The 23,679-nt window shown below is 38.7% G+C and overlaps 2 protein-coding genes across 3 annotated transcripts; one reads left to right on the top strand and one right to left on the bottom strand.

The window, feature by feature from the left end:
• Positions 1–1,060: 1,060 nt before the first annotated feature.
• On the top strand, positions 1,061–3,384 carry LOC310925051 (thiamine transporter 2-like; the record flags this gene model as incomplete). The annotated part of the gene is made up of 7 exons (XM_083886919.1): positions 1,061–1,207; positions 1,526–1,761; positions 1,855–2,401; positions 2,557–2,635; positions 2,780–2,972; positions 3,057–3,198; positions 3,277–3,384. The coding sequence occupies 7 exons, from the start codon at positions 1,061–1,063 to the stop codon at positions 3,382–3,384; spliced, it is 1,452 nt and encodes a 483-aa protein (XP_083743045.1).
• Positions 3,385–3,591: 207 nt separating this feature from the next.
• On the bottom strand, positions 3,592–23,380 carry agfg1a (ArfGAP with FG repeats 1a). 2 transcript variants are annotated; one of them, XM_083886322.1, is made up of 15 exons: positions 23,179–23,380; positions 15,747–15,840; positions 13,528–13,643; positions 12,520–12,685; positions 11,874–12,036; positions 11,047–11,166; positions 9,247–9,318; positions 8,095–8,310; positions 7,246–7,423; positions 6,817–6,896; positions 6,502–6,621; positions 6,106–6,159; positions 4,932–5,084; positions 4,645–4,739; positions 3,592–4,394 (listed from the first exon to the last, which is right to left on the bottom strand). In XM_083886322.1, the coding sequence occupies exons 1-15, from the start codon at positions 23,343–23,345 to the stop codon at positions 4,335–4,337; spliced, it is 1,854 nt and encodes a 617-aa protein (XP_083742448.1). In that variant the 5' UTR covers positions 23,346–23,380; the 3' UTR covers positions 3,592–4,334. The 2 variants fall into 2 exon arrangements, with proteins under 2 accessions (XP_083742448.1, XP_083742449.1); XM_083886323.1 differs by lacking the exons at positions 6,106–6,159; positions 8,095–8,310; positions 9,247–9,318.
• Between the last annotated feature and the right edge of the window lie 299 nt (positions 23,381–23,679).

Genomic DNA, 23,679 nt, shown 5'->3' with positions numbered 1-23,679 from the left:
TAAGCTAATCTACAATTGTAAATAAACTGAAAAATGACAATCTGACATATAGTGTCATTATATATATATACGCACATAGTTGTATCTTGGCACTGTGATATTTGACATTTGGGTGAAATCACCAATGTCACTGAAAATAACACTTTGAAGTCAGAGTGACACCTGGTGGTATATATGAGCAGAGGCACAGCTTGTGAACAGGCAAGGCAGGCAACTGCTTGGGGCCCCCCGAAACCTCCCTAAAGGAGCCCCACCTCACTTTAACCTCTGTGAAGTGATTGTTCTGCCAGTTGGAAAATGAAGAGGATTATTTGCAGTGTAATGCATATCTTTTTTACTCAGTTTATACATGTTTTTTTCAGTTATTTACAGTATTTTATTGGTCTATATATTTATATTGTTTTATAATGTAGGTCCTTTATAGTGTAATGTACGAAGTTTATATAGTTTTTACAGTATTTTATTGGTCTTTACATTTATATTTTCACATGATTTTAATTACAGGGTTTTTCCCATGTTATTTCATTCATTTTGAAAAAAAATACATTTTGAACTCATACATTTTTCGTTGGTGTCAGATTATTTGTAATTTAATGGTGATGAACACTTGTTGGAAGGGCCCCCTGGAATGTTTGCCTAGGGCCCCTACAGACTATAGAATCGCCTCTGTATATGAGCCATTGCATGCAAAACTCTGATGCTGTGTTAGCAGTTTCATCAAGGAAACTGAGCACCGCACTGCCTCATAAAGAGAAACCATGACATGATTGTCTTTCATATTATCTTCACAACTTATCAACACTGTAATTAAAATAACAGCTTTATTTTAATTACAGTGTTGCACACATAATTAGTAATTACTGACTTGGAGATAAGGCGCTGGTATTGATTGGTGTGAGCTGACACGTTGTGTTGCCCTTTGACCGAGTTGTTGATTGACAAACCGAGAGCAACACTTCTCACTTCTGTGGGTGTTTCCAACAAATAAGGCACAATATAAAGGAGTAACACTCCAAGGATCACATTCACACGCCTGAAACTGGTAGAAATCTGGCAGAAGATGGAGACTTTGAAAAGGTGGAGGTCAGACTGGAGGTTCCCCACCACTTTGCTGTGCATCTATGGATTCTTCAGCACAGTCAAACCTCTGGAACCTTTCCTCTTCTCATACTTGACAGGGCCGGACAAGAATCTGACAACAGAGCAGGTACAAATGGAGCAAAGATAAACACTTAACTTCAGCACAACCTGAACTTGAATATCAGGTGAGGTCCAAAGGTCACATTTTGAAACATCCATATACTCGTGTCATTTAGTCATACGAAAACACCAGTGTTCTTTCAGATATGTTAGGTCTATAATTTACTTAAAAAGTGGATCACACACACATGCAATTTAACATAAACAGTTAAGAACTGGTGGTAAAGATCCAGTCAGGAATGAAAAACCTTGTTATAAACCTATGTTATATGCACTGGCTTTTTCTTATTTATTAACATTCATCATGCTTATGTTTCTCCATCAGGCTAATAATCAAATTTTCCCAGTGTGGACATATTCCTACCTCTCTGCACTGGTGCCAGTGGTCTTGCTGACGGACTGGCTGCGGTACAAGCCGGTGGTGGTGTTCCAGTGTGTCATGCTCGTCATCACCACAGCAATGCTGCGGTGGACTAACAGTGTACCAGCCATGCAGGTCATGCAGTTTGTCTACGGGGTAGTGACAGCCAGTGAAGTGGCCTATTTTTCCTACATCTACAGGTCAGGTACTGAAGGTCCAGATGTAGAACATGGCACCAGTACTGGAGTGACAGTTTAATTAATTCTGACTTTTTGGACTGTCTTTTTTTGTAGTGTGGTAGATCAGAAGAAATACAGGAAGGCCACATCTTATTGCCGCAGTGTCCAGCTCCTAGGGTACACAGTGGGCTCTGTTCTTGGTCAGCTTCTTGTCAGCTTCAACCTGTTGTCCTACAACAACTTATTGGTGTTGAATCTGGTTCTCACCACCATCGCTCTCCTCGATTCCTGCTTCCTGCCAATGCCACAGAAGAGCATGTTCTTTCATCGCGGGCGTCCTGGACAGAACACAGCGACAGAGGGAAGAAGAAGCAGCGCACATGGGACAAAACATGCATGTATATCAACGATATCCCTGGAGGGAAAGAGAGGTGAAGAGGTGGACAACAGAGAAAGTGGGGATGCTGTGAATGAACAGAGAGAAGCTGGTCCTCAGGATGAGGACTTTGTTCAGTCGGTTGGTGCAGAAAGCTGCACCAAAGTTCTCCTTCAGCTGTGGAACGATTTCCGCCGGTGCTATTCCTCCAGACAACTGCTTTACTGGTCAGTGTGGTGGGCATTAGCCACCTGTGGCTATAACCAGACTGTCAATTATGTACAGGTCAGTTGTACCAATCATGTGGGTTAGCAGCAAAGCAAATTGTGCCTTTCCTTCCTGTTCAAACTACAGATGTATTTTCCGAGTGAAGTGTTATATGGAAATAATCAAATGCAGCCCCTGAAACATGTAAGTGCAATACGTAATATACTGTGCAGGTGCTGTGGGAGCATGTGGAGCCTTCACAGAACTTCAGCATCTACAATGGAGGTGTGGAAGCAGTGTCCAACCTGATAAGTAAGAATTACTTCAGTCAAGTTTGACCATTACATCTAATTCACTGGGCAAACTTTTGAGGTATCACATAAAATATATCAGCACTCATTTACACTCATACACTACAATAATCCTCATAATACTTGAGGGTTTGGGGTTTTGCAGGTGCAGCTACAGCCTATGGTATAGGCTCCACTGAAGTGAGATGGGAGAAGTGGGGAGAGCTGGCTCTGGGTGGATTCTCTGGATTAGGGGCAGGTGCACTTTTCCTCATGACCTTCGCCAACAACATATGGGTCTGCTACATCAGTTACATCATTTTCAAGTCCCTGTACATGCTGCTGATAACAATAGCCATGTAAGTGTCTGACCTTTACTTTATTACTATTTACTGTGGTTACATTTTATCTTGATTATCCATTGTTTATTATCTTTAATGCAGGTACCAGATTGCAGCAGATCTGTCAATAGAAAGATACGCACTAGTGTTTGGAACAAACACCTTTGGAGCGCTGGTTCTACAGACCATTATCACATCAGTTGTGGTTGACAGTGGAGGATTGGGCCTGGCCATCATTCCCCAGGTGAGCTATCTGATCAGGTAATACACAGCAGAAGTGTTTACACTACTACGTAACATCATTTTAAACTCTCTTTTGCAGTTCACAATATATGCCTGCTACTTCTCCATCATCGCTGTCCTCTTTTCACTCCGGGGTCTGTTTACCATTTGGAGAGCACCAAGGCACAAAATACAAACGAAGCTTTGACAAACACAGGACCTGAAGGACACCGGAAACTGCAATCATCACTTGTGCTTCAGGTCCACACTGTGTCGACACAATTTGAAACCAAAATAAATAAATATAAAATGTCAAATTACTGATTGCAACACAATGAATACAGATCTTTTCTTTATACAAAACAAATATACAAAATGTCCATAGATCCATAAAAATGAATGATTTGGTCACTTCTTACTTAAAATTCATTTTAATATATATACTGTATATATATATATAATGTATATATTTACACATTAACTTAAAATTTTTATACCCAGAGCAAGTGGTTTTCAGTTCATCTTCCATTCTTGTTACCAACATACGGATATGGTTAACTACAATTGAGGAGCACTGTGACCAGGGCCTCCATCAGTCAGGTAGGGGATGGCAGAGAAAAAAACAAAATTTTCCATGATGCATCATTCCTCCTCTTCTACGTCTCAACAATAGAATATGCATTTTTTCTGAGAAATGAACAGCTTCTTTACAAATATGGTTACTGGCAGTACCCATTGGATTTTCCAAGCAATGTCTCTGTCTTAATCTTGCATTAGATACAAATACTGATATGCACAAAGAGCTAATTTCCTAAATGAAAAATGTACAGAATTGCAGTATAATGAATGTAATATACTATTTGCAATAACTTAAGTTTTCAGCCAGTTTGATTATACATCGTGGCTCAGTAAAGGCCATGCCAGTTCACAGGTGAAATAGAGAGGAGGGATCAACCTCTGCACACACCATCACTTTGTTTTGTAGCCTTGGACAGCGTCAGCAGGACTATCACCTTATTCCACTGTTGACAAACTCAATATATAAAAAAAAAAAACAAAGTCTTAAAAACATTGTGATTTTAAAGCTACTTTTTTTTAAACAAAACAGTGCGAGCGTGCCAGTTGTTGACCCTGTAGTGCAGCTGATTGAACGGAATGCTATAAGAAGGGATTTGTTGAAGAGCCTCCTGCTGGATACTGTGCAGATGGACCCGAACCCTGGAAGGAAAGGAGGATAAACAAATACACAGTTACACAAGCAACTATATATAGTAAAGAGGGTCAGAACAAATAAATAAATAAACAATCTTTTATTCAATAACTTTTTATTTTCACTGAAACTGAAAACACTTGCAATATAGTCAGTGATCTATTCAAAGCTAAATAGGAAGAATAGTAATTATCTCTATTTAACATCACTATAAACCTCATTCCACATAAAAACATGTCATGTAGCCTTATTACTTACCAGGAATGGGTTACTGGAAACCATAGGTCCACCCACTGCCTGTCCAAAAGGAGTCACAGCAGGCTTGGTCTGGCCAAAGGCTGGAAATCCTCCACCTAAAAGACATGCACAAAGTCAATCATGTATAATAGAACACAAATCACAAATATTATATTGACAAACAAATGAAAAAACGTGAGCAAGCCTAAGGTGACAACCTAATTGGTCAGATGTATGTTTGTGTAAGGCTGAATTTAATGCTAATGTGTGTGAACTAAATGTTCAGATGTATATTTAAACATATATACCATTAGGCTGCTGGGGATAGGCAGGAGGCTGAGGATAAGGAGCCTGGCCTGGAAATTGTTGCTGGAAGGTTCCACTAAAGCTGGTGGGAAGGTTGAAGCCTGCAGCATTCCCAAATCCAGCAGGCATACTCATGGAACCTGTGCCAAATGATGCTGCAAAATAGCAAGAGAGCAACAAGTTTAATGAATGCACGAGCAGCGAGCGACAACATAACCTGCTCATATCAGCAGCTTATCCAGGGGTACTGTCCTGCAGTAACCGTGGATTACAAAGCAGTCAACAAAGGAATTACAGTAAAAAATAATGCTACAGCATATCAGGGATTAGAAATAAATTCTTATTGCAATTTGTTCACCTGTTTTTTTAGAAGTGTGATGTGATGTTGTTACACTTTCTGTCCAGTAGGTGGCACAAATAGACAGCTACTAATATGTTGTGAACCATGGTGAGTCACCTCAAAGATTGCACATGGCTGTAGTTGCATGGTTTGAACACAAGGAAATAAGTGTAGCACTTTTTTTTTGCAAAATGCCACCTAAAATAAGTGTTGTCACAGATGAGAAAGTGGAAGAGATAAAACAAAGTCACTTAACTTTATGTTAGAAGAAATAACAGCAATTTCAAAACAGCAAAAAGCGATCATGGACTTAATGGGAGAGATTAAAGACCTTAGAAGGCAAAATGAAGAAAAGGACACAAGAATCGTTCTTTTGGAATGTCAGGTGTCAGATCATGAGCAATATTACAGGATAAGTGATGTGATGGTCAGTCAAGGTCAGATATACTGATGTCTCTAAAAAGGCAGAAACAAATGTATTCTTCTTGCCAACTGACAAGGAAAGAGTAAGCCATTGTTTATGAAATGTCATAAAATCAGAATTACATATTTCTACTCCCACTTACTAAAAGAAAACTGAACACGTCATCCAAAACCAAAGGTGAATTTATGTCCATCTGTACTTTGTTACTTAGCCACACAAAGATCTCATTCAGTAGACCCACTGATTTGTCAACTAAAGCTAACCCATTGTCCTATTATGGTGAAATATTTATTTATTTATATTTGCATCATGACACTACAAATGCCCATTCCAACATTTTCCTGATACAGTTGCAGCAGGAAAAATGAGGCACTGCCAGAGAAAGGTACATGACAGAGCACACAGAGTGCACAAGAGAACGTACCATAGGTAGGAGGGTAAACCTGCCCATGAAGAACCCTCAAGCCTGTCCAGAATGGCAAGAAAAATCAGACAGACCACTTACTTTTTTTTTTTTTTTTTTTTACAAAATAACAAATTTTACACTGCAAATGTATAATTAATTCTTGCCCTGCTTATTTTTATTTTAATTCCTCCTCTACTTGAGCTCAGCATTGTGATCTCAGGCATATACATTGTTACTGCAGCCTGGGCAAAATGTTGCCGCTTTAAATGTGCAAGAAAATCTAAAAAAAATGTATATGCTGAATTAGTTTGTTTGCCGCTCTTGTACCAACTATGCCGGTGGGTGGTGAACTGGCTGTGCTACACAGTCACAGACACACACACACACACACACAGTGCTCACCTGCTGCTGCTGCTGCTGCTGCTGCTGCCACAGATGCTGCTCTACCATTACTCTGAAATGGGTTGGTGGGAGCTGCTGTAGGGGCCATGCCGGGAGCCACAAATGGATTGGTTGACTGAGCTGATGGAGAGACGTATCAAGTCACCAAAGTTCATCAGTACACAGTGTGAAACACAACAATGATCTAAAAACAAAAACATTGGCTCATGGAGAAGGATCTATTGATGTCGGTCCACTCCTCCAATTCCAAATCTCTGGAACACTACATTTATTTACTCCATTAGCCACCAGAAAACTACCCGTGGATTCACTCACCTCCAAAACCTTGAACCATGCCAGGCAGGACCTGCTGAATTTGTGCTTTTGACACCCCAGTCTCTGCACCAAACACACTCCTGCAGAGAAACAAAAACACCACGTGAACCCACTCAGGAAGGCAGCAGACAAAATTAAAGATCAGAGAAAACTTCATTATGCTATATGAAAGAGTATGGCTCTTCCTCAGGTCAATGTGATTTCACAGTTATGTCAAATACCTCCCATTGCTATGCATGCAAAACAACTTTTAAAATAAGTGAAGTATGTTCCACAATAAATTTGAAATTCAGACACCTGTTCAACCAATTGGGGGCCATTACGCAATTAAATGGTTGGTATTTGCCATATCTGTACAACTATTCTGTCCCAAGGAAGGGAGATCCGTACCAGAAAGTGAAACTGAATAAAATGTTTGCGTAGTCTTACCCTTGTGACGTGCTGGCAGTATTATACACACTGGTGGCAGGGGCTGAGGAACTAAATACAGTATCAAGCTCAGCTAAAGCAGCATAGCGATCCCCCCCAGCAGACATTGCGGTTTGTTTCTGAGGCAAACCACCCACTCCAGCTACGGTGGCTGAGCTTGTCGCCCCTGGTATACCTCCTGCAATAGAAGCAAATAACAACAGAGCTGGGATCAGTGTTCCTAAGCACGGCTAATCCAGGAGGAAATTTGTATAGTTAAAGACACAAGCAAAAGGTCCCACGATAGCTGTCAACCTAATAAAAATAATGGGGAATAAATGTTAAATGACCAGGAAATCTTCATTTTGTTGCACAGAGATGTTGTTCAAGCACAGTGTGAGCAAAATAAACTAGTGCCAGCCCAGTGCAATTCACACATAATCAATGCAAGAATTCTGATCATAACATAAAAGCAAGGTACCCCCAAAATGTGAATGTGTCTTGATACAAACTGGTTCCATTATGATGAAGCCAGGAGAGGATCATGTCAACATATCATTTTAAAAAAATATGTAAAATAATTGGAATTTCGCTGGAGAAAGTGTATCAAGACTTATTGGGACCTACAGACTTTTTAGTTGAGGCTGCTTCTATCTAAAACCCACATATTCTTAAACAGGCCTACTCCCTCTAACTCTCTACCTCTCTACCCATTGCTGTTATTTTTTTGTTATTATTATTTTGTTGTTGTACAGCAACCTTGAGTGTCTTGAAAGGCGCCTTCAAATATAATGCATTATTATTATCTTTGTCAACCTCTACCGCTAAATTTTGAGACCTATGTTAACAGGCTAGGCAGGAGAAGTTTACCTTGCTCTGTTTTGGCAGAGCTAAACATGTTATCCAGGTCAGCCAGGGAGGTGTATCTATCAGCAGGGACACTAGTACTCTGTACAGCATCTCTACTAGCTCCTGTGTAGTTACTCTGGGAGGAGGAACTGAAGGCCCCAAATTCAGCACTACACGATTTGGGGAAGGTGTCAAAATTAGCAAAACTGGTATTTGCTAGTCCCCCTGAGGTGCTACCTGTATGAAAGAGAGAGATTTAGAGGTCATAAAGGGGGGCCTTGAATGTTCATTGAGTAACATGAGCAGCCTTAAAATGGTAAAAGGGACTAAAGAAACAGGGGAGTAAGATTGGTTTGGGCTGGGATCACTGCGTTATTTGTAAAGGATTGATAGCAACAATTTTGTACAACGCTGTACTATGGACTGCATAAAATGTGCATTTGTTTGTGTAGGAGGTGTATTATTTACAGAGCAGCCCCTTTTCATGACTCAGTTCATCACCGTAATGTGGATCGATGAAGTAATAAAAAAATGAACAAAAAATGTTCAAGTAATATGGAAAACCACTTGTTAACTTAATGCAAATATCAGTCTACCAAAACAAGTGCAGTCATAACTCGATGAGTAGACGGTCACTTTACCAGCCACAATACCAGGGAAACAAATCTATGACACATTAGTCACCAACTGTATTTTTAGAGAGAAAAACAAAACAAAGATATATGCAAATGTGTCTGCATAAAACAGAGCATAGTGAAGGACTGCTGAAATCCTACCACTGTAGAAATCTATAAAGTAAAATTGTTTCTTATAGAAAGAAAGAACATTTTCGGCAACTTAATTTATCAAAATAATCAGAATTATCATCATTTATAAAGTAGATCTCATGACTTCAAGTTGTTGAAGTATTTTAATATGATTAAAATCCATGTTCTACTTTGTTCTCTTTGGTTTTTTGTTTTTTTTAAACCTTGCTCTTATGTCCCTCAGTTTGTTTGACTCTTAAAAGCTGTTCAGCTTTTTAACCAGTATCATTAGAGCCATCATTCAGAGTTTCTACCAAAAAGTTCTTCATGCTCACACACACACATTACATTCAGCATAATCTGGGAGAGTACAGATTAGAGAAGGTGGAAAAAGGGGAAAGTTACAAAAGCCCAGAGAGAGACTTACTGTGAGCACCCTGGAGAGGCAGAGCAGTAGCAAACTCACCCACACTGCGGCTGGATGAAAGTACAGTGAACACTGGCAGCCAAAAATCAAAGAGGGAGGAAGAGATGGAGACATGGAGGGACAAACCATGCAAGACAGGGTGGAGGTAAGACAGTAAAATATGTCAACAAAACCAGAGAAAATATTAAATAAAGAAAAGAAAAAGCATGAAGTCCAAGTAATTCACATGCTGTTAAAGCAAATAATTAGGTAGATGAGACAGAATGGACAGCTGAGGCCAGATAGCACAGTTTGTGTCTGTGAGGCAGGGATTATTTTACTAAGCCACAAGATAGAGGGAGGTTTATCTATCAGGCAGTCGGCACGCTTAAGTGAAGAAAGTGACAAAAAAAAAATCACCAGCAGAGGGCACTGTAGTACACGAGACTAGACTGAGACTAGGGCTGGGTGGTTTTAGTGTGAATATTTGAGTCACTGTTGCATGAGTACATAAAAAACAAGAACCCCCCCATCTGTCCATCCTTTAAAATTACCACCTGCCCACCTAAGAGTCTCAGGTGACTGGCCTCTAATCTCAACTGACACTAGACAAAAGGCTAAAACACCCTGAACAGGTATTCCTGGGATGAGACGATCTGCATTCACAATGGTCATTGGACTGTGAGAGGAAGAAAGACCATAGGGCGAACATAAGGAGAACATGCAAACCTATAAACTCAACAACGAATGGCAGAGGAGTTATAGCAAAGATTTAGATTTGAAATGATTTGCATGAATCTAAAGACTATACAGTGATCTTTATGTAAACGTTTATTTTCATCTCTTAAAAAAATTATTGCTTCAATTTTATTGCATATTCAAAAGTAGGGGTGGGGGGGGATCGATTCACGTAGGAATCGCGATTATAATCATCCACAATTCTGAATCGATTCATAAACTAGCCTATGCTTTTATTTATGCAAGTTATTTTTTTGTACAGTAAGTTTCTATTTGTTTTGAATGAATACATGTTAACATTTGTCTTAAGTTTGCCTTTGTGTGATCACATTATCTTATACAAACTGTATTGTTTTGATGCCATAATTTGCCTTTACACACTATGCATTGTATCAATTTTTGAATCAAGAATCGTATGAATCGAGAATTGATTTTGAATCGAATCGTGAGCCAGATTCACATCCCTATACAAAAGATAGTAGAACTGTTCAAATGAATAATCAAGTGTACAAAGTATACAACCATTTTATGTCCCTCTCCTCTATTTAAAAAAGTGTGTTTGATTTTTCAGAAAAGTGGCATAACTTTGTGTATCCTATTATTTAAAAAAATGGCTTTCAAACTACAACAATAGAGAAATGCTACAAGTGGCACTTAAAAGTTAATGCCTTTAGAACCTGCATGCCATGTATATTCTCTGTAGCACATTACTTAAGCTCATTGCCTTCAGCACATAGAATGGACGGTAAACATAATGTAATTTGTTTAACTTCAGTCAACAGAAGTTTTTTTTTCCATTCGCTAATTTATGAACCAAACTTGCTTCAGTTAAATGTTCTGGTTATAAAACAGGTTCATTTAAAAATTGCACACTGGATGAACAGTCAGTGCACACATGGAAAGCAGATGAAATGCATTTCAACTCTGAAAACACAGAACAAAATGATGGCTTGACAAATAACATAACTGCCCATGTGATGCATTTGAATAGAGTGTTTTGTTAGTTTATATATATATAAAAAATATATCTTTATAAATGATGTGGATGAGTGTAGTTTGTCCAGTGAAGAGAACTTGCTCTACCTGTATTTGAGAGTTGGAATGGGGCTTGGGGTACGGAGGAGAAACCAGCTGATGACCCAGAAGTGCTCCCAAATGCATCAAAATTTGCAAAATCTGCATTTGCGTTGGCATTCTGTGCTGCTGGAGGTGGTGTCAGGATGAAGTGCAGACAGATCAACAAAAGACAAAATGAAAGGATACAATGGATGAGATAATAATGAAGGATTTGTAAACATGAGAGGCAAAGACATGGATGATGGATTGCAAAACAAAATAAAAACAGTATGTGCTAAATATGAGATATTATCATGGAGTGGTGTAAAATAACAACAACTCGGGTAAGCAGCTGTAAATGTGGGCAGGATAATCTGACGTTCACCCTCAGGATAGTCTGACGTTCACCCCCGATGAAATGTCTGTTCTCCTTGATGGGCAAAGACTATATACAAATTCACATCTGTGCTAATATTTGCTTTGTGGAGATGCACATGCAGTCACTGCATTAAAAGTGAGTCATGGTGGCTCTACATTTGAGAGGGGACTAGGAGTGACAAGGAAACATTAATAGCCCTAAGATGCAGACATTGGTCACCATGGTGATGTCTGTCTATAGTAGCTCTGATAAGATTCCTTATCAGATGAGAAGTGAATATTCTGGTTGATTAATGGGTACGGCTTAACTTTTAGTAAACAAATGGTTTATCTGGACACCCATTTTAACTCTGGACAACTATGCCATGTGCCCACAATCCTCTGCTTTTATGCTTCTACACATTTTGCTTCACATAAAGATTTTCTGTTTTTTTTTTTTTTATTATAGAAATTCATGTTAGTCTTAATTCCCTTACTTGTGTGGCTGTTGAAATGTGCAAAGTTAGCAAAACTGGAGGCGGTGCCTGCATTGACATTATGCGGGGCAGCAAAGATGTCTCCACCCAAGTCACTGAGGAGGTCAAACTTCTTTTCATGGAGGTGTTGCTGATGGGTTTGTCCACGGCTCACCACTGGAGACTGGTGAACACAAGAGATGGATTATTAGGCTTTATCCACATGGAAACAGAATGTTTTTCCATTGTTAAAATGTTTTCTGATGAAGAAAGGTCTTCCTCCACAAGAAAACACCCGGAACGACTCTGAACAATGTAGTATATATGCTTGACTTGTACCTGGTGCTGTAACACTGCCACAGAAAATACACCACAAATCGGTTTCCTTACGTTGATTGTTGGTTGTATACAGGCCCCAAGCTTCAAAGTAGTTTTACACATATATTCTCATCTACATGTAAGGTACCTGCTTTTCTATCTAAAAGGTCCATACACAAATTAGTTTAGGAGAATCTGCAAAGACAAATACACTTGAACTCAAAGTGACCACTATAGGTGACAAAAAGGAGTTAATTGCAGAAATTGAATAATTTCAGCTTTATATCCACATGGAGCCAGAGTTTTGGGAGCCCTAAAATGCTATCTTTGGGGAAATTATAAATCTCACCTGATTGGGTGGGGTGTTCTTGTTGAGGTGTAGGGTGGGGGCTGACTCCCCCAGCAGGGATTTAAGTGGTCTAACCTCTGGAGTGCTACTGGTGCTGCTGTTTGAGGAGCCAGAGATGGAAGCATGGACTGATGCCACTGCCTTGGCTTGCTCAAGAGGAACAAACCTAGAAAGAGTGCACATTGTACACATTAGAGAAAACTAAACACTAAAAACACAGGAAATCAAACTTTAATAAACAGTATATAAAAACAGTGTATCACAACTTAACCTCTCAAACGATTTACATTTCTATGGCTAATGGAATTAATAAATTGTTATAATCTGTGATGCAATGGAACAAAACTGGTGTCTTTTTGGGTTACAATAGAGAGGCCTTTGTGAGTGAGAATGCCTGTCTGCAGCAAATTGGAACATGTTCAGACATGGACTGCTCATCCCACTCATTTTTGTCTTCTAGACTTCTGACTTGACATCAAGAGATGAAAAGGCACGAAAACCTAAAGTTTTAACATACACATACATAGTCTAAATTATTTCCTGAATATCCAGAATATCTACTCCATTTGTCACTTACAGGTCACAGTCCTTTGTGAAAACATTTTCACTGCATATATCAACAGTTTTACAAAATCAATATTTACTGTTGATGAATAACTCACAACATGACAGGTACTTGTTGGTTAGGCCCGCCATTACATTTCTTGTTGAACTGCTTTCAATAGTTTTGCGAAAACTGGCCTCAGTAAAACAATGCTTAACCTAGTAAGAACAGAACAAATCCTAACCTACCCCTGTATACAAAGCAGATTGACTGTAATGACCAACATTGTGTACATTTAAGGTAGTGCATCCAGTGCCGTGCCTGAGGCTAACTGCTTTGAGATGCCTGTGAGAAATTCCAAGCCACGGAGAAGAAAAACAGAAAACCTACATGTCTACACAGCAGCACGCATTGTCAATGGACCGTTCATAATGCTGCACTCCCAGCTTGTAAAAGTGACTTACCATCGCTTCTTCTCGTATTTGTCTTGAAGGAACTCCTTGACTTTTTGTGGTTCTCTGAAGTCTGGTATTGAGGCGGTTCTGTCATCATAAAGGCCAAGCCACGTTTGTTTACATGCCTGTAACAAACGGGAACAGAATGTGACTCTTGGTGCAAAAAATCTCCACAAATTCCGGCATTGCAGAGCTTTACAAGTAGTTAAATATTTGTATCAATTAAATCATTTAATTGCCACTTATCTTTTTTAAACACTGGCTGAAAATAGTTGCTCACAGTAAAATGATCGTGCGTCATTGTAGGCCTTAGGTTGGATAGCATTCCTACAGTATTTGTGAAGCTTGTGAACAGAGATTTATAGTCTTCATGTACTGTATATATGCGATTAGTGTAACGACCTGCACTTCAGATGAAACAATGGTGCTTTTGTTGAGCATACACTTCTGCTGTTAATTGATCAGCTGGCTTTGGTGCACAAGGACATGCTCATGCACATTCAAGTTCAATTTGTCTAATCATTGGTTAAATGTGAAACTCCAGTTGGTAATGAACAAACACATTTGTTTTCATTTCGTTTGTTTGTGTCAAGTTCTCTCTGTCACAAGACATAAAGCAACTTGAACGCAGTAGCATTTATAGCAACCATGAAGGATGTTTCAATCAGCTCCAACCTTGGGTCTCCTGCATGTCTGCCTGCCCTGCCACTTTGCTACAACTTTTAATAGACTGCACTCCCAAGGTGGCATCGCTCCATTTTATACTCCGTTTACCAGAAATGGCTTACGAAAGATAATGCACTTGGTTCTTCTGTGTGATATGCAAACATGCTTTGCTACTCTAAGTGGCCATGCTGGAGTGAAGTGATTGAGCTTGAACTTGAGAGACAAACTGATTTTGCCCAGATATACTACTGTCAGTGTGTAAAGGTTAATGCATTAAACCTATTCCTAATTATAGGGCTGAACGATATATCGCATTTGCGATAATGTCGCGATATGATCAAGTGCAATTTTCTAACCGCAAAGGCTGCGATTATACGCTGTTCACGTGACATGCGCGTGTAAAACATGTGATATAAATATAATGAACGAGATCGTCTAACCACAGACGCTGCACTCTGGTCACATGCAGGCTCCCTGCGCTCTCACATGCGCGCGTTGCGGAGGACGAGTCACGGCCCGTTTTTGTGAATGGAATAGGTGAGGGCGGGTCGGCAAGGTGACTATGGAGCTTCGGCCGCTGTCCGAACAGCTGTTCAGTGACTGTGCGTGTCCAAGCGTGTGTGTGTGTGCGCGTGTGTAGTGCGAACGAGCTTGCGTTAATGTTAAGAACGGGGGTGGACACAACAAGCGCAGGTTCAAAAACCTGAGCCGTCTGGAGACACACCTGTGCCAGCGGAGAGGTTCTCTCTGCTCCGCTTTTTTTTGACCCTCATTTTTATTATCGCTGCCTTGATGTTCAATAATGGACAGTTTTTGAGCCTAAAACGACGTGGTACACTGTAGAATAGTTAGTTTCCACCCCCGCATTGCTGCGGTTGCCGCTGCTGTTAAAAAAAAAAAAAAAAGTCTGAAATTCCCATCCCAAGTTACGCCATATGAACGCACTTCAAAACGGGTTGTGTGTATATTTTATTTATTTATTATTATTATTATTATATATAATGACTGTCTAGCAGTTCACAGATGTCAAAAAACTGAGTGTGGTAAAGCCACATATTTTTATAAATATGTGTGTATATAAATATACATATATATATATATATATATATATATATGCAATCTGCACTTTGTGTGAATTGTGACTGACTATCATTTTAACACCAGGGTTCCTTCTCAGCACTTTATGTTCAGATGTTTGTAAGTTCCAAATATGCTATTGTGATTGAAGTAGTTAAATAAAAATCATCTATTCATGCATCACCTCATGTCATCATAACAGAGGTCTGTCTTCCAGGAAAGAACAGTTTATTTTTATGTAATATAGTATTGGCCATACTTATGATGTATTGCTTGTCTTTGTTTAATAATACAGAAGATTAAGACCTTTAAAAAATAATCGCATCGCAATCGCAATATTGGCACGAAAAATCGCAATTAGATTATTTTCCATAATCGTTCAGCCCTACCTAATTATTTGGAAAAATCAACCTCCCAGACCAGTGAGAAAGTTTAGCTTAGCATTAATTAACAAACGTGAAATGGCAGATAACAGGCATCCTTACCTCATTTCCGTGTTTCTGTAGGAACTCGATTTCTTGTTGCGTAAAGGTTGTCATGGAGATGGACTTGACTCTATGGGGTGGATTCAGTCCTCGTCTGTAGGTGAGGAGGCGGAAAAAGGGGGTCATTTAAATTTCAACACACTAAACAAAAACTTCATCTGGACATACTCCAGATGCCACCTCTCAGGATAGGGCCATTTCATTAGCAAGAATCTGAGTTGCTGATGTGCGCTACTTGGGAGACGAAGACGATTTTACAAAGGGGATTGACAGAGACAAATGACGGAGAGAAAAGCTTACAACAAAAGAAAAGGAATAATAGAAGTGGGTGAACTGAGGTTGTCAATACTGAGGTTGCAATAAAAGGCTGAGTGATTTCCCTAAATATAGAAACTCCCATTATGGAGTACCACGCATTAGCCCTTACGAGCCCTGCTCATTTCCCTGAGCAGGTCACAGCTCATGACGCGATGGCCCAAATTCAAAATACCTGTAATGGCCTAAAACAGCAGATCCAAGTCTGCTTGCCTGAATGTTTTTCAATGAATGTAAAAACTGATTCAAGATTGCCAACTGATTTGATGGTGACTAATAAGCATTTAGCATTCAAGCTGAATGCTTTGGCTGCATGGCTGTGGGGTTTAGTGAAATTGCAGTCAAGTATTGCAGGCATTAGAATCAAATAAAAGACAATTTAATGTTGATAAATGATTAATACAGAATTATATCTGACATTTGTACTTGCAAAGAGAAAGCGTGTTTAACCATTAACTCATAAGATCGTTGAATTGGCTGAATTTGAGAATAGGTTTCAAATTGGAGAACCACGGAAGTCTCTAACAATGTTGTTTGGTGTTTGTAAGGTAACAATCATGCAATCTACACCTGTGGAAATTCAAATACTTCCTGTTGGAAGTACACTTGAACTCAAAGTGACCACTATAGGTGACAAAAAGGAGTTAATTGCAGACAAAAAAACTGACCTCGACAATACAACCACCATAGCCCTTAAGGTATTAACAGCCAACACCTCTTCAAGTGACTTTAGACCAGGTGTTTTGGTCTAAATGGGTGTAGGTTAAAGAAATTGGAATGATTATTTTACAGCATCCTCTGTCCTGAAACAAGGGTGCTCTAATCAATCACTGTAAGAAGTTTTAGGTGATACGGAGCACACATATATTTTCTGAAAATAAAATAACTACTTTTGAACTACAAGGGGAAATTGGGTTACATGAAGGCACAGAGAAGAATATTCTATTGTTCTTGATGTTTTACAGCATTGCAATGATGCATGCTCTTTTGACTTATACATTTCCTTGATCTTAACCATCCATACTATTTTTTTTTTTTACCTGCTTTATGGTAAAACTACAATATTTATTAACCTTAAGAGCTACTGTTAGACGACAGTTAATGTTAGCATCCCCCTGCTTGCTAGATAACATTACCCTCTTATACTATTACATAATAAGGTGGGAAAGGAATTTGATTTCTGAAATATCAACCAAGTCTGTATTTTGGTCTGTAAATAAAATACACTGAAATCAAGCTTTCAATCAAAAGAAATGAATACAATTCAATATTGAAGAGCTTAGATGTTTGATGCAAAATGTTCTGGTTAGAAAAATATTAGACAATATAATATTACTGACTGAAACTAGCACAGAGTGTAAAAAAAGCAAGATGGTTCACATTACATTGCATGTAGCAAGTGCTCAAACTACTCTCCTGGAAAAACAAAAACAAAAACGTGCAGTTACATATATGCCACCATTGAATGAATGCTTACTCCATATGATAAACTAATGCAAGTAGTGTCTTACCGATAATAAAATACAACTTTTAGTTTCTCAGTTCTGTAAGGTAGTCATGACAACTCTAGGAAATTGGATCCAGTGTCATAATTACAAACAATGTCATACCCATACAGGGTCAAATCCTAAAGGCAGTGAAATACTAGACAACACTGCTAAATTATTCACTGTGGCCATCAAAACATGTTCTCATCTCTAGCCTCTATACTGTCTTTACACCCACTATCAGCTGACTGTACAACATGTTACACATGACACATTGATAATTATTTCTAATGAAACAAAGAACCCAAAACACCATGTGAATAGCACATCAATAACAATAAATAATAGTGACAACATGTCTTTTTCTTAGTTTCAGTATTAAACATTAGCTGCTTATTGTGGTGTTTTGGCACATTAGGGGTATTACAGTTTTAATTAGTTCTAATCTTAAAGGCAATTAAGTACCGAATGGTTTTTAAGTAGCATTCCAGTTGATAGTGTAGCAACATCAGATAATGCAGCATTTATAATGTGTTTTTGCTTTCTTCTGGGTGTGTTTTTTTTCAGTGCTCTGAGTACAGTAAGTCAGTGATCAGACGTTTGTCTCATGAAGATGAAACTAGGTCAGACACAGAGAAAGTGACATAGCCCTTAAGGCGTATATATGATGCAGTATCCAGTTGTACAAATATGGTAATATGAGACTGTTATTTAGCTTTTGTTTAGTTTATTGTGCATTAAAAACAGAACTACTACCTCTCTGACTTAATTCAAATTATTTCTGAAATTGCAGTTACTTAATCTAACTGTGTGTTACATGAAGTGGTCATACCGAGTTACCATGTGTCTGTAAATCAGATATTAGAAATGGACAGATGACTCTGATGTAGCAGGGAGTTGGGGTGTGACGAATAAATTATTTTTTGTAGCATATTTATAATTCTCTGCTGCATCTCCCTCTCTCTCTGTAGTGGAGGAGGGGGATCCAGAGGTAACACAGCACTGACATTCTTCCTTCAGTAACATTCCTTCCCAATATCAGTAAGACAATTATATGATAACATGTAACATACTGTGAAGAGATAAATAAAAACCCTCACCCTACAGTTTGATTAAAATAACTCGAGTTGCTGTGTTGACATTTACATCATGCCCACTGGACTGCATAGTGTATCAGAGGACATCATCAGATATTGCACAATAGTAACCATTGTGCATCAGACCAACTAAGCCAAGGGAAAGTCAGTTGAAGTCCATACTGTTAAGCAAAGAGGAAACTGGCAATGTCAAGTCTCAGAGGGGAGGAGAGACTATGTAGCAGCCTTCATTTTTCTGCTATAAGTTCATACAGTGTCCTCCTGTCTTTTGCAATCTCTTCAACAATCATGTTCAGCACCTTTTTACAAAAGCCAAATATATATCCGCTATCTTACCAGCCATTAGACCAAATCAGCAATTTGTCACACATACACAGCTCAACAACTATGAGATGCCTTTTTAAGAAATCGCATGCCAGGGAGAGGGAAACCCAAACACAAACTTTCAAGTGCAAAATTGTCTTCAGTGTTTTTGTTGTGGGTGAACAGTTGGTGCCACCGACACAGATTGCCACCTCTGTCATGCTTTCACAGTTGCAGGCCTGCTTACTCAGGGACAGATAGGCCAAATGAGGTTATTTCCTGATATGGGCCATTCTCCAGAAACAGACAATACAAGTGGTATACCTCCTGGGAAGGTCTCCACCTTAATAAGGAATGTGTTTACATAGCAGATTCCAACTCCACCCATTAAACTACCACAACGATGGTGACAGAAGTGCGTTATGAGGTAGGTAGGCCTGCACATGCCACCATCCCAAGACATGTAAACACTGTTATCACCCCTTACTGCATAAAAAAAAGTATAAAAGACTAAAATGTCCACATCTTTCAAATGTAAATGTTCTGTTAAGGATTTAAAAGGAAATAATTATTTGAACAGTTACATAAACTTCAATGGTAGATATTAAATGAATGCAATGGGTTACGTCTTTTCTATTTTTACAATTTTAAAATAAACTTCTATATTTTATATTTATATATATATACGTATATGTACATATGTATATATATATATATATACACGTATATGTATATATATATATATACACAAATATATATATATATATATATACATATATACATATACGTATATATATATATACACATATACGTATATATATATATACATATACGTATATATATATATATATATATATATATATATATATATATATATATATATATATATATGTATATATATATATATATGTATATATGTATATATATATATATATATATATATATATGTATATATATATATATATATGTATCTCACATAGATTCGGAAATGCATGTTATTTTTAACTTTACCTTTACTGTCTTTGCTACTGTAACACTGTAAAGTTCGCCGTTATGGGTCCATTAAAGGATTATCTTGTATTGCTTCGCTTTCCTTTCACTGTAAAGGACACAAAGAAATTGTAAAGGACAAAAAAAACACTTCCTTTGTAAAACAGTAGCAATTACGAATACACCAAGTGCATGTGCAATGCCTATTGATCTACTCTTTTAAATCCAAGATATTTGCCTTTGTAGAAAAGTGAAAAGTGAGTAGCAGACAAAAACCTCTCTGCCACATCCTGTTGCACATCTAAAATCACATGCTGCTGATGTAGCAGTGCAGTGAGGACATACCACTTCCTGAGCCTACAATCACACAAGGCTTCCTGTACATAACTAAAAGAGATCAATCCATTCAAACCTGCACTTATCTGCGGGAAGATTTTTTTATACCACCCCGAAAACACGTTTTGTCTTGATAAAAGGCAGGTGAGAACAACAGTAAAAAAAAAAGAATGTTCATTTTGATCTTAAACTATAAAATAAGTCAATTAACTCCCATAACAGACTTCAACAGGGTGAGCAGATGGGAAATTCACAGAGGAATCCCTGCAGACCCACTGCAGAAGTGAAATGGAGGGCAAGCTTTGCCCATCAGCAAGAACACGATCTCATTCTTTTCAATACTACAGTAAATAACCTTCAAAGTTAAGACACTTACAACTGTTTGCACAGATGAAGGTCTTTAACCTAGTCAAACACGAACTGCAACTTAAGCAAAGTGTGAAGGACAGGGACAGGGACAGGCAGTTTTTAAATTCCATCTGTTCTGTTCAGTCTCTGTTGACCAATAAAACGACAATGTATGCGGTAAAGAATTGCTCACTCAGCAAAAATATTTTCCTGTGCAAAATTATTAGAATAAGCATTCAATTAATCAATCAAACAATCAAAATAATCATCGCTCATATGAAGAATGACAAGGTGATTTCCATAAAGCACAAAGGAAGGAAGGATCAATGCTGACTTAATGAATGAATGGCCAGAACAGGACGAAGGGATTTAGTTTCCTGCTAATAGGCAATTTACTCTACTCTACTATTGTTTTCAACCACAAGTAAACATAATCTTTATGATAACCAAGATAATGTTGGTGACGAGTCTGTATGAATTGTTTTTCAGTGAAACAAATATCAATTCAGTTAAAAGAGAAATAAGAGTAATCCTAAAATGTCTTCAGAGGAGTGATTATGTGCAGAGTAAAAAAACATCATACATGCAGTAAGACAAACAGTTATTCTAGAATGTATGTTTGACTGTCATTCATAAAGAAGTGAATGAGGCCCATGAAAAGGAAAAACTATATGGTCCACACTACATTGCAGCATAGATTTTGCTCTCAATATGGCCAATATCCATACTGAATATCCACAGCAACCGTTTTTAACATGGACCATTTGAGAGCTGAATTGAGGTGGGATATTTAAGCCGAATAAGAACAAGCTAAATGCTTCACTAATCCCAAATCCCAAGCTACAAATGCTTAGTTACACAGCTGCAGAGCAGTAAGTCAGGCGAACGCGATGTAAAGTCAAACACTCAGCTTAACTGCTGTGGATAGGTTTCTATAGTGCTGTCAGCAATGGGAAAATATTAACACTAGTTAATTTGTGCAAAAGGTGTTAATCAAACAACGAAAAGAGCGAAAGTAATTCTGGTATGTTTTCTCAGTCTCGAGAAAAACATCTCAAAATCATGTGGTACAATCTATTGGTACAATCCCAAAGATTATAGTATGTTGTCAGTGTGCACAAAACACGTGTTCTGAAGTACAGTCTTGAAGGAATTATTTAAATGGCAAATTCTCTACTGCATACAATGAGAAATAGCTAGAGGATAAAAATACAATATAAAATGTCATTTCTACCAACAGAGAATATAAAACTATTTTCTTTTTTCTCCAAAGATAAAAGTGTGGCAGCAAAAACTGGAGCGGGAGACAGTTGGACAAACAAAGGTAGGCTATTCGCATACATTCCTTGGTGCCTTATTGATAGCCACCAAGCTTAAAGGGTCTGCTTGTAACATTAAAAATGTATAAAAGTTTATTGGCACAAATTTCATGTTCTATATATTTAAGTGCCCTTATTTGGCAAGGGCCTTTATGGAGGACACCATCTTGTGCCGCTATGTCTTGATTGAAGGCCAAATGGGCTAACCAGCCAGAGCATAAGTACCACATTTTAAAGCTGAGACTTGCTATGCAAATTAAGATGGAGGACATCCTTTTTGGCATACAACGGCCACTGGTATTGTAAGTTACATTGTTCCTTATTATAGTTGGGAAAGGATTGGGGTGAGCAGAGGAGTCCTGCCTTCCCATTACATGTCACTATAGCTGTGTTTCCACGGAGTTGAACGGTTTGGTTTTGTATAGTTGTGTATTCATTTTTTTGCATTTCCATTAGGAATAGTACCAAAATAACTGTCCACAATTGTGTGGTACCCTGGGTCTGGCTTGTGTGAGAACAGGGGTATTGAAATGCAAATTAATGTGTATATATATCATATATATAAAATATTTAACACAGCCTTGGGGTACAGGAGTATGGTCAGGATAGCTTAAATCTCCCATGGAAAATGAGGCAAAAGCCTGCAGTCTTTCTCATACAACGCTTGACGTCTTGAGACACACAGCCACAAACCAAGCAGGTAAAAAATTGGATGTCCTCCATTGTTGGAAAAGGTTGTGTGAAGACTTGTGTGGTACTGTATTATTTCATAGGGCCCACACTTTCTCGCGGCACCCCTGCATGTATCAATGTGTCCATATTGGAGGAGAGGAGGTACAATGCCACAACCAACTCAGCGAGACACATTTCAAGTGTTCCTTGCTAAAGTTGCGAAAAACTATTCGTACTATTCTCGTCTATCTAAAGACCTAGCTTACAAGTGCCAAAGAGGTTCACTGGGTAGCACTAGAAGCTGAAGTAAACCCAGGTAGTTTGCTAGCTTACTGTGTCGAGCATTAGCATGTCTACGTACCCCGCCCAACACCGCACATCAGGACCATGCCAAAGCCGCTAAACTCACACTGATGATGACACTACCGGGTGACTATCTAACATAAGCTAGCGCCTGTTAGCTAACTGACTTGGATCCATCGTTATAATGTAGGCGAAGCCCACCGAGACGTTACATTGTGTGCGCCATGTCTAAGCGAAGGTCACCCGGCAACTTAATACTTACAGGATGCCAGAACAGGAGGTGCACACGAAGGAGCCCACAGTCATGTTGGCATAGGTCGGGCCGCGCTGGTCACAGTCAAAGCACCTTCTGTTGGGAGCCAAACTCGTCATTTCTCTCAGCATCTTCAGGTGTTTCTCATCTTGTTTTCGTTTCGCACTCGCCGCCATGGTGATGAAAATACAGCGGAGGGGGAGAAAAACGGGGTAGAAAGGGGTCACCTCCGGCTAAAACAAAGGCTGCGCCTTTTAAACGGTCGCCGACCTGCTCTACGGAGGGAAAAGGCAGGTCGCTCTGTTATCTCGGCGGCCTCGCGTCTCCAAGAACAAGGAGTTTGAGGCGTTGGATCACGTTGTCTAACGGAACTAGAGCTTTATCGCCCCCTACTTCCGCATTCGTTTAAACCCCGTTATAGTACGTATAACGGAATTCTATGGATACCTTATCATAAATACATTATAACGCATTTATTCCAGATGTGTTGTTTGACTGCATATCATACGC

The sequence above is a fragment of the Microchirus variegatus genome (assembly GCF_963457635.1).
Source record: "Microchirus variegatus genome assembly, chromosome: 3".
NCBI lineage: Eukaryota > Metazoa > Chordata > Actinopteri > Pleuronectiformes > Soleidae > Microchirus > Microchirus variegatus.
This window is presented reverse-complemented; position numbering and strand designations above follow the sequence as displayed.

Excerpts from the sequence above, each read along its gene's own strand:
- agfg1a (XM_083886322.1), bottom strand. The coding sequence starts at position 23,345 with ATGGCGGCGAGTGCGAAACGAAAACAAGATGAGAAACACCTGAAGATG. Across the intron at positions 13,644-15,746 it reads TACAGAAACACGGAAATGAG|GCATGTAAACAAACGTGGCT; the intron begins GTAAGGATGCCT and ends CGTTTGTTACAG. Across the intron at positions 5,085-6,105 it reads TACCTATGGTACGTTCTCTT|CATCATTTGGCACAGGTTCC; the intron begins GTGCACTCTGTG and ends GCTATTTTGCAG.